Raw genomic sequence first — 11,718 nt, 5'->3', positions numbered from 1 at the left:
CTGCTGAACTACTAGATTCCTTGGATACTATTAGATTACCCTGGGAATCTGACTCCAACTAGATCCGGATAATTGAATCCAGCTTCTGAATTCTTAATCAGATTAAATCATTTTATATGGCATAATTTTGTATGTTCTTAAAATAGCAGCATGATTATTTCTGACTCTACTGAACAGCTAGATAAATCTATTGGCCATAATTATTGACAAGAAAATCAAACTCGACTACTAACTAAAATTTATCAACTCCCTTGATCCTTTCTTCCTAATTTACTGTTTGTTTGTTTTTCCTACTATGATAAGTGTATCTTAGTAAGTCCTTTTAAATATTTTGTAGAACAAAACACAAACCAAGTAGATGGACAGATAGGGCAGAAAGAACCTGCCAAACAATTAGGTAAAATAAGAAAGAAATTAATTCTTAATTATGGCTTCTGCTAAATAATGGAACGACCTCTTCTCCAGCCAATCTACACTTTGCTGCCCAAAATGTTTCCCTGAAGTGTAAAGCTGAGAATGTCTCTATCGAAAAGCTCACTGTAGCTTAAAGAATACCAACTGTGTTCTAATAGTTTTTGAAACCCTATAAAATTTAGCTTTAAGCCATCTTTCTTCATTCTGCATGATATGCTCTGCTCAGATAGTCCTCTGTACTGGCAGCTCAGGATCACACTCAATTCCCTAAACAAACTGTGCCCCTTTCCACCTCCCTATGAAAACCTAGTCAACATTCCTCATCTCCATCAATGAACTTACAACTTACACTCTGTAGGCGGGATATGCCTGCACATCCAATAGATGTGCACTCCCAACTCAGGGATGGGGATTGAATCTGTAACACCTCTAAATCATTCCAGCACTGTGTAGAGCAATGGCACACTGGAGGCACTTTATTCTGGAATGAATAGATAGATAAATGGATGGATGGATGGATGCTTTTGCCATGGCCTACACACTCTTCCAACCATTTCTAGCCACCAAAGTAACTGAAGATCCAGTTTGAATTCAACAAACTTTATCCAGTCCCTCTAGTTGGAGGTAATCATTACATATTTTAATTCAGAGTTTGTTCTTTAATCTGTACCTTCTAAGTATGCTTTGATTATAATTATTCAAGTGTACAGTTACCTTTAATGGAGTAAATCATTTGTTATCTGGGAGTTTATTTTATTGAACCTTGTACTCCTCAATGGCTTAGCATCCTGCCTAGCAGGGAGCAGTCACTGAATAAATAATCTGTGCACAAGTCAACTTCCTAATCAATAACCTTGGATCAGTGCTCCATATTAAGTCAGTATTTAGAAAATATCAGCATATCGTTCATGACATATTCAACAAGTCCTTACTGAGCCCCTACTCTGTACTAGCAAGAATGTAGTTAAACTTTAATTACCTTGGCTTTGCTTGATGTGTCAAAAACATGAATTTACCAAATGCTTATTTTCTCATAAACAAAAATTAATTACTGACCCCAAAATGACTTATTTTGAAAAGAATAAATTTGCATCTAGTGAACAAAAATATAGTTTTGACAACTAATCGTCTTGTTACAAGGAAAGGAAGCCAAAAAAGGCCTTGTCTGAATAGAATATAAAGGCAGGAAATAGAGTGGCATTTAAAGTCCTATTGGAATGTAGTAAAGGGTCTCGGAGAATTGACTTCACATTCATACTTTGTAGGATGGGAAAAGCTTTGTATATTGCTTGTCTCATAGGGTGAATGATCTTTTATGTGCACTGACTATCATATGAAAGAGGATTTGCAAATGCAGGCAACTCTGCAATGGGGAAACAGGCAAAGAGGAAACGCATGGCTCCTAAGAGTCAAGGCAAATAAAGGGTCAAGCATCCCCTCGAACATTGTTTCCACTCCATTCACTCCATCCTTTACTTCAAGGCTATTTCAATACCCTTCATCATAGAAAAGCTGTTCCTCTATGACATTAGGGAATCTAGTGGTTTTGGTTAAAAACTTCTGATGTTTATCCAAAGCAATATAACCATGAGGCAAATGAGGGGACTCAGAAACTTTCTCTTTCTGTATTTCAAGCAGCTTGAGGAACCCCAGGTATAGCATGTGTTTGCCTGACCATTGGCAGGCAAAGACATATATTCAATTAAAATATCATGTTATAAATACTACACTAGAGGTACACAGAGAAGACGGATTTAATGTACTAAATCAGAAAGCTTCCTTGAGTTTCTGGTTGTCCCCAAAGCACTGACTCATGAAGCCCACTTTTTTTCATACCAAAATAAACATTTGGGGTTTATTATATAGGCACAGACGAGTTATCGTAGTGTAACTCTTTTTACAGTTACTCCCTACTCAGAACATCAAGATAGAGGCAGAAAAGACTTTTCATAGATGGAATTTCAGATTGCAATACCCATTCTAGGTCCTCTGCAATAGGCTGGTTTTCCTGGCAAAACAAAACAAAATTTTTATTACCATATTCGTTAAACTCTGTTTAACTGAATATGTAGCAGGCAGTGTTCTAGGATCTTTGATATGCAATTTCCTTTAACTATCTCAATAACTCTATGAAGTAGTTATGATCATTTCATGCAGGTGAAGAATCTGAGACTAAAAGAGGTAAAATAACGTGCCCAAGGCTCAGGAATGGAAGGTTGGAACACAAAAGTCTTCCTTCTGACTTTGAGGTCTTGTTTTTGACCACTATGCATTGGAATACCAACGCATTTGATCTTCATAATAAGCCCATTTATTATCCCACTTAACAGATGAGAAAACTGAGGGTCAGAATTCAGTACCTGGTCAAAAGTTACTTTCATCTATGGAGTGGCCCCACACAAAATTAAATGAAGCCCTTCTCCTTCAAATCACCCTTTCCAATTGACTCCATGCTGCTAACAATGAAACATTCTTATGAAGTCATTATCCTTTACTATCTTTATTTATCTTCAAGTTATTTATTTGAATAAAAAAAGAATAAAACAAAACAAGCAAAAACTATGCCTCATTCTTACAGTAATCTAGAAAGGGTAGCTCTGGTTGGAAGTACAGAAAAGTGAGCCCTCAGTTATTTTAGGCCCATCCGGTAGCCTCCATACACCTTCTCCCTGTGGACTCGAAGCAGCATATGGCTGTTCTTTTTGCAGTTCAGGCTCCGCTGTTTTCTCTGAACCTCTAGGTTACAGTACGTTTTGTAATCACTAATAAGGACCACCTGCCTCTTGAGAGATTCAGCCTCACAAAACGGAGAAGCCTAATTGTACAAATTCCCTCTCAGGTAGACAATATGCCCTTCATGCGTGGACTGAGATTACTGAATAAAAAACCGAAATCAAAATAAACAGTTATACTAACTCATTGTAATTGCTAAGTTAAGAACATATGTTAGTGCCATAAAAAAAAAATATTTAGAACAATGAAGACAATGCTTTTGAGGAAATAAAACACCTCATGATTTTCCAGGAAAAAAAAAAAAAAGAATAACCTACTTTTACAATTTCTTTCACTCCACTAAGATATATTCAGGGCAAATTTATTGCACTCATATATGCAAAATCATGCACCCTCTGTGCACAAACTTATCCTATGGTTGAATTCAGTCAGAAAAACTGGCTCTTTGAAAATAAGCCGAATTCAATCCAATAACTGGCTGATAAATGCTTACCATTGAGAGTGTGAAATCTATTGCAAATCTGGTTTAAGAGAATAAGAAAGGATGGAGTACATGGGGAAGAGTGCCCTCCCCTGCCATCATCACAACCCCCGCCAGCCATCAAGCCAGATTCGGGGCCTGTCTCTGGGCTGCAGGTGCAAAACCAAGGACATACCTTCATCTGTGGCCTGCCCCACTGCACTAGAATTGTTGGTTTGAGTGTCCATCTAGCCTTCCAGTCTGCGAGCACCCTGAGAGCAGAGTTCACATTTTCACTCTAATCCCAGTACTTAGCATGCAGTATGTGCACAGAATGAATTTATCCAATCCATTCAAAAGTAACTACCTAGGTGACAATATCTAGCCACAGGCTACCCTAGGAAAAGAAACTACATACTTATATTAAATAAAGTTTACTTTGTAAGTGCAGATAGATTTGCTAAAGTATTAAGGCCAATATTAAAGGCAGGCAATGGGCTATAGGGACAAATGGTCCCCATTTTAAGTGAACATATTCTGAACTTGCTAAAGCAAACTCAAGTGCCTCTTCTGACAGAACCTTCACTTCTCTACTCACCACACTCATTCTCAGATCTCCCACTGACCACACAGAATCATGAGACACTGGATTAATAATAGGTAATGTTTATGGATGTCATGTGTGCCAGGTCCTAGACTAACTGCTTTACTGTATTATTTCATTTAATTCTTATTACAACCATCTAAGGTAGGTGCTATTAATGTTTCTTCTTTATAGACGACAAAACTGGGGTAAAGCATTTGTTTGGTGCCTTGCCTAAGATCTAAGCAGAACTTCAGTAAATCTGCCACTTTCCAAGGAACCCCTATTCCACCTTCAAACAGATGACTAATCCTGTTCCCAAGGAGAAACATTTTGTTTGTCCTGATAAAATTCAGAATTCAACCCTTGACGTATGACCTCTCTTCACAAACTAATTCACTCTCTTCTGAGAGTTGATTCTCTCTGTTTCAGTAAAGCTAGCATGGCTATGTAGTTATAAACAATCATAATCATGCATGAGAAATTATTCTTACAAATCATTTTGATACATTTTAGGAGCAGTAACACAATAATAAACATAAAACTTTTCATGCACCGTAAATGTACATAAAAGAGCAGCTTGAGATTCAACATAAAGTTTTATAATAAATATATATATAGAGAGAGATGTGTGTATGTGTATGTGTGCATATAATTATTTTAGGTATCTTCATATTATATATTAATGCACATATTTTTCAACCATTGAACTTTGTTATTTAAATCCTTAATCATAAGAATATAGCAAGCAGTTTGGCATTCATAAAAGTCAGATAAAAAGTAGCTTCCCTATTTTAACCCGTATCAAATTTTCTTTGTTGTGTTTAATTATTTTATTTCACAGAGGTCCACTGTCAAAAGGGCTTTTGCCAAGAAGCGATTGATTTTCAGATTGGCATCAATAACCCACAGAGTTATCAAAGCTTTGTTTCCATAAGTTTGGGTTGCAGGACAAGGGATAAGGTTTCATCAGGCTGCTACATGTAGTAAGGTGTAGATATGTGGTCTTACGAAGTGCAACCATAGTTGCAAATATGAGCTGTCTTTGTGCATTACTGAAAGCGGAACAGTGATAATTATCAGGAAGTCATTACGGAGACAATAAATCATAAATATCCTAGTTTTCTTATTTCTCATTATCTGCTTCTTTTCTGAGAACTATGGTGACTGGAGCTGCATAAACATAGCACTTCAGGGGCTATATTTGGACATACAGAGGTGAAAAATGTATTAAAAACACCAAATTGATGTCTTTCGAATGGGTTCAAACACAAGAAAGCACATACACACGTGTAAAACACACACAGGCAAGAATAATCTCTCTCCCCACCCTCATGTATGTCATAAGAATTTACCTTCCAGCTAGCATAAGCTGTAGCTAGGAAATGAAAATAATTATTCATTTAAGAAATGAACTCAGCCCTCACAGTGTTATGGTAGCTTTGAGAATCAAGAAGACGAGGTACTTTTACTAGAGGAAAGAATGTATTTTGACACTCTATTTTTTTTTTTTTTTTGCCGTGCGCGGGCCTCTCACCGCTGCGGCCCCTCCCGCCGCGGAGCACAGGCTCCGGACGCGCAGGCTCAGCGGCCACGGCTCACGGGCCCAGCCGCTCCGCGACACGCGGGATCCCCCCGGACCGGGGCACGAAACCACATCCCCTGCATCGGCAGGCGGACTCCCAACCACTGCGCCACCAGGGAAAGCCTAGACACATTTTAAAAGCACCTCACTGCCTACAGGGGAAACACTGCTGCTGTAGTGATTCCTCGGCCACTCAGTTCCTGTAAACAGCCCAATGTTACAGATGTATGAGAGAACGTATTATGAACATTAATGTTCATGTATGAAGGAACTCTGATCCTTAGCTGCGACCACAGAGCACACTCCTTGTTTGTCTAGACCAGAAGGAGCCGGCGTGCATAGATATGGCACCACAGGCTGTTAAATCTTGAAATGATTCCTTACCCCATGGTAAGCAGATGTTTCTCCAACCACTCCTGTGCCCTCCTTACGCAGCCACTGCCTGCCCTATGCCCTGTGACTTCCTGGGCCTCCCTATCCGTCAAGTTCAGGACGGGCTTCCTGTTCTGGAGCCCCTTATGATTAGTGGGCGCTGGTAACAGACAGCGCCCCCCCAGTGTCCTCGGATAGCCCCTCTGGAGGGCTGCCTGCCAGCTAGACTCATCTGAAAAGCTTCTCCTGCCGTTATCCCACGTGCCAGCCCCACCTGGTCCCAGCAGGAGGAGACAGAGCCCCGGGTGGCGGACGCAGCATGACACTGGGCAGGCAGATGACCAGCTGCCTTTGGCACCAGCCCCAGGCCCTGCGACCTCGCTGCCCTGCGACCTCGCTTCCAGTTGGGCTCTCCAAGTTCTCCTCACGTGGCCACTTGTAGAAACTGCAAAATCTGTGGGCCTTGGGCCTTCATGGCTCTCCAGGGGGACAGGGACAGCTGGCAGCCCTAAGGGCTGCTAAAATACTGACCATCTCTTTTGGGTACATTAACTTTCTCTGATGTGATTCGAAGAGGTAATGTAAGTACAGATCATGATTGACTTTCATCCAGCAGACGTAGCTGCAAGATCTCAACTTATGATGGGGCAAAGGTGAAGCACACTTATTAAGCACCAACTTTGTCATTCATGGCACAGTTTGTCACCCCTCCCCCCAAAACACACACATACACACACACTGTACAAAGGTTTGAACAACTGAGCCTTTCAGAAAAGTATAAAGTTTCCCTAAATGTATATTTAGTCACTTAAAAGAAAAAGAGATCTTTCATTAAATCCCTGCAGAGAGTAAATATCTCTACAGACATTTAAGACTTCTCATAACATTTTAAAGTTGAAGGATCAAATCATACATTTTCTGAAAATTTATTTACAAGAAGATCAATTCTAACAAATGTTATACACTTAAAAGTAAAGCGTCCCTCCTTGAGAACAATATACATAAAGTATAAGTTTATATTGATACTTGCTTTTAGATGAAGCTGATTGGTCCAGTGCCCAATGATTTTGTATTCTGTACTTTTGTTGGTTATTTGATACTGGAAGATATCATAACGACCAGGAGCGTCTCCATTTTCATTAAAAGTGACCGGTGTCCCAGCACTACCTATAAATGTTTAGGAAACAATGTTAACTTTTCAGTGAGATAGACCACTGGGCTTATTTCTCTCTAGGAAAAAAAATGGTAGATAAAAAAATATTGTGCATAGTGAGAGACATGAAGCTAGTAATCCATACAAGGTCATTCTTGGTAGCATAATATCTCTGACATGAAAAGAAGCCCAGACATACTTTCAGGAAGACGACGTGCTTCATTACGCACATTAGAAAGTAAATGATGAGAATCCAAGTTAGGCGACAAACGCAACAGTTAAATAAATAAAAGTTGATAGGCTGGACAGCCAATAGTGGCTACGGAGAATGGCAGTTAATAGAGAAGAGTGTAGACGCCTGGAAGCGTAACAGCTATTGTACAATATGAACTATGAACAGCAATTCAAAATGTGGCAGGAGAATGTCGCAGCCAGATTCCCTAGAGTTTTACTTTATTCTGACTTGAACTCCACTCTGAAGCAATTGCCGTATTCAATGTCTCTTCTAAGCCTCTGCTTTGGCTACCTCTGCCCAAGAGTCTAGCCATGTGGGCTACGTTTAGGATCCCCTCAGTGGGTGAGGCAGTGGTCGCTGGGAAGTCCCAACTCCGCTCAGATCATAAAAGTTCCCTCAGTTCACTGTGATAGTGCAATATAGGTGGGGCAGCAGGATGCAAGAAATGTCATCTTTTCTAACCTTCCATTTCTCCCAGAAGCTTTCATCTTTTTCTCTTAATAGCTTCCGCTCACTTTTACTTTCTCTCTCATTAACTTTTACATAATCACAGGTTTTAAGAGTAGAAACGGATCACTACCCGCATTGTTTTCTTGTTCCATCTATAGCCTCACTTTCTATATAGAATTTCCTTTTCTCTGCTAGCCTTTGGAGGCTGCCCACAGCACACACCTTCATCTTCTTGCCTTACTCTTTACTATCTTGACAAATTCGCCTGACATCAATCCCTTTTCTTTGTGTCAGTCTTTCTCTGCAGGTTCCTTTCCCTGAATTTTTTCTCACCGTATACCGGATTTAATTTCTATACTATACTAGAAACTGTCCCCTTCTTGCTATCTCTTTTCTATATTTTGCTCCCCCAAAATATATACTACTAATAGTTATACATGTCAACTCTATTTCCATCTTATAATGCATTCCTTATGCTACCTGGGGAGTTTTAAACTAAAACAATAATCACAAAAGTCTGAAACATTCCTCTTTGGAATCTTCCTAAAATTTGAATGCAGTGTGAAGTCTCTGATGAGATGCCTCGTATCTGCAAAAAACTGCTAAGGACACAAGAGATGGCACAGCATGGAGGAAAGAGCACTGTTTTGAGAGTCAAGAGCTGCACAATCATGCTCACTTTGCTTCTGCATTTATTTTCATAACTTATGTACTCTCTTTACTTGTCACATAGGGACTTAAACAATAAAGATGAACATATTTTTAAGTCTCAAAAGATCTATATGCATTTAAATTATTATTATTAGTTCACATGGGAAATGACTTTATATATAAATCAAGAAAGCAATAGGGAATTAGAGAAAAAAATAGGAGCTCTCCAATCAACCGCTATCTTAACTACTCCTTAGATACTCAAGTGGAAACCCATGTGCTATAATGGATCAAAACCTTTTCTAACTCCAAGTGAACGTGAGCAGGTTAACTTTTAAATCCTCAGATTCCTCATCTGTAAAACAGGAGTAATAATAACACTCATAGAGTTGCTATGAAAATTAAACAAATAGTTGCAAAGAACAACGCCTGTGGTAATTAAATATGATGATGATGATGATTCACCCCACATGTATTCTCAGTACATACCAATGCAGAGTAATAGACAGGATATTAAACATTCTTTAAGTAATATCTAGACAAAGGATTATGGAAATTCAATGGGTAAGAGATTACTGGATGGAAAAATACACATCAGTTATGAATTTCACATTAACATCATCAACAAGTGCTGACATTTACATATCATTTCAAAATTCTGATGTCATATACTCCATGAATAAAGTATTATTTACTTTTGTCTAACTAAATTCCCCAATGTTGTCATATTCCTCACTGAATGGCTCCTTAAGTCCTACAACAGCATCCCAATCTTTTTTACCATAATGATACCCTGGCTAGGAGAATGTCACTTGTGTAACACATTCTCATGAATGTACTCTGAGTTATAGATAATTCTTAGTGTGCTAGCTGTTTCTATATCTCTTTTCTCCAACTCAAGAAGGTATACTGGAAAGCAAGCTCATGAGAGCTGTATTATCACAAACATAATTGTCCAACTTGGATACCTCAATATAATTATTAATAGCAAGCTACACTAAATTTGGCATTGCACCAAGAGGCAATATACTAAAGTATACATACTATATAAAAGTATAATATACTAGAAATGTGGGTTTGGGGGCCAGATCATGGCACTCAAACCCCAGCTCTGGCACTTATTAGCTAGATGATCTCAGGTGAGGTACTCGATCTGTCTGTTCCTCACTTGGCTCATTTTTAAAATGGGCTAATTGTAATTCCCATCTCAGAGGGATATGAGGATTAAGTGAATCAATATACAGAAAACATTCAGTAAATAGTAAGCATTATATAAATATTAACTATTATTTCCTTTATTGTTTTATGGCAGTGCTGTGTTTGAGATCCAGGGTCTATTTGAGAGCATAAGAACTTCTCAGTGAGCATGTTTGGCTTTTCTGGAGTCACGCTTTCTAATCCTTGCTCTCTTCTACGAACACAAAGCCAAATATACCCAAAATCCAGTTCTTTAAATTCACCATGCTCTTTCTCACGATCCTGTTTCACATGTTATTTTCTCTAAGTTCACTTCCTCCTTTATCCTAACCTTTCTTCTCTATATAATTTCTTCAGGATGTGTCTTAAAGGCACACCTATAAGGATCCTTATCTTCTAACTCTGGAGCAGGGACCCAAGTGCCTCTTGGTGTCCTGTCCTCTATCATGGCACTCACTGCTCTCTGTACACCTGTACTATCCATCCCCATTCCTGATCAAAACATTCATTCAACAGATATTTACTGAGAGCCTATTACATGCTCAATACTGGGTGGACCCTCTGCCTTCCTCACAAGACCGTGGTCTCCTTAATAAAGGCAGAGTGCATTTCTCATCTTTGTGGGCACGGCACCAAAGACTGCTTGATATTGAGTGTGCAATCAATAAATTACAGTAGAGCATGAAAGAGGCACCCACTAACGAGTCCAAGCAAATCCACATTCAGCTTCTTCATAGCATTATGAACTTCACTTCTATCAGCTCTCAAATTTTTTTTTTTTTTTTTTTTTTTTTTTTTTTTTTTTTTGTGTTGCGCGGGCCTCTCACTGTCGTGGCCTCTCCCGTTGCGGAGCACAGGTTCCGGACGTTGGCCTCTCCCGCTGCGGAGCACGGGCTCCGGACGTGCGGGCTCAGCGGCCACGGCTCACGGGCCCAGCCGCGGTGGGATCCTCCCGGACCGGGGCACGAACCCGCATCCCCTGCATCGGCAGGCGGACTCTCAACCACTGGGCCACCAGGGAAGCCCTCAGCTCTCATCTTTTATGTTCACAGATGAAGGGACCAAATCAGTCCCTTTTACACTGTTATCAGTGTGATGTTAGAAACCACTCTTGCAACTTGTTTTACTAATTTGATTTCTGATCTTGGGCTAGGTTTGCAGTTGAATTACTTCAACCCTTTCAACAAAGAACTGATTCAATTGCATATTGGCTTATCTCAAATAATTGCCCTGGTACTGTGGTCTATGTAACAAAGAACACCCTTGAGTAACCATGCGAGGCTATGTCGTTTATTAATTTCAACAAGTAGAAATTTGAATGATCACCCTTTGTACTGAAACTGGGCACCCTGAAAAACAGAATTAAGTGGCATTTTGTCCAGAAAAAAACTTGAAATGACAAACATCTTGATATATCCATCAATGTATTATGGTTTACTAACAACACAAGTAAGAAATATAAATATATTTTGTTAGGCTAAATTCACATATATATATAGTAAATTACGCTCCAGCAAGTTTTCTTGTGTTTCTTTCCATCCTAGAGTTTAGTTATTTCAGAAATTTTGAAGTACACTAATTTTTTACATACTCTTTAATCAGTGTGGGTTAGTGGAGAAATAGAAACAAACAACATGGAGGTGGAGGTAACTTTTACTAGTCAGATACTGCTCTCAGAGTCTATATATCACTTTGGATATTTTCTGTTCAATATGAAATGCATGGAAAAAAACTGTATTTTCGTTACTAGGCATGTCAAGCACTCCAACGTGCTTTTGTAGTAAACATGACCTATCCAATGAAGATTTTATTTGAAAATATTGGCTCTGTTGAATATTGTTCTGGGGAAGATTATGAGCTTGGGATTCAGGGACTGGCGTTTGCT

The 11,718-nt window shown here is 39.2% G+C and overlaps 1 protein-coding gene across 1 annotated transcript in view; it reads right to left on the bottom strand.

The window, feature by feature from the left end:
• The window catches only part of LOC103090583 (metabotropic glutamate receptor 8-like), a 298,490-nt gene that overhangs the window by 144,499 nt on the left and 142,273 nt on the right, over positions 1 to 11,718 (bottom strand). The window contains exon 4 of the mRNA XM_007460210.1: positions 7,178 to 7,314. Coding sequence (XP_007460272.1) covers positions 7,178 to 7,314 — 137 coding nt within the window. The remainder of the gene's footprint in view (positions 1 to 7,177; positions 7,315 to 11,718) is intronic.

The sequence above is a fragment of the Lipotes vexillifer genome, unplaced genomic scaffold, assembly GCF_000442215.2.
Source record: "Lipotes vexillifer unplaced genomic scaffold, Lipotes_vexillifer_v1.1 scaffold246, whole genome shotgun sequence".
Taxonomy (NCBI): Eukaryota; Metazoa; Chordata; class Mammalia; order Artiodactyla; family Lipotidae; genus Lipotes; species Lipotes vexillifer.
The sequence above is the reverse complement of the archived record's forward strand: the minus strand, read 5'-3'. Positions and strand labels throughout refer to the sequence as shown.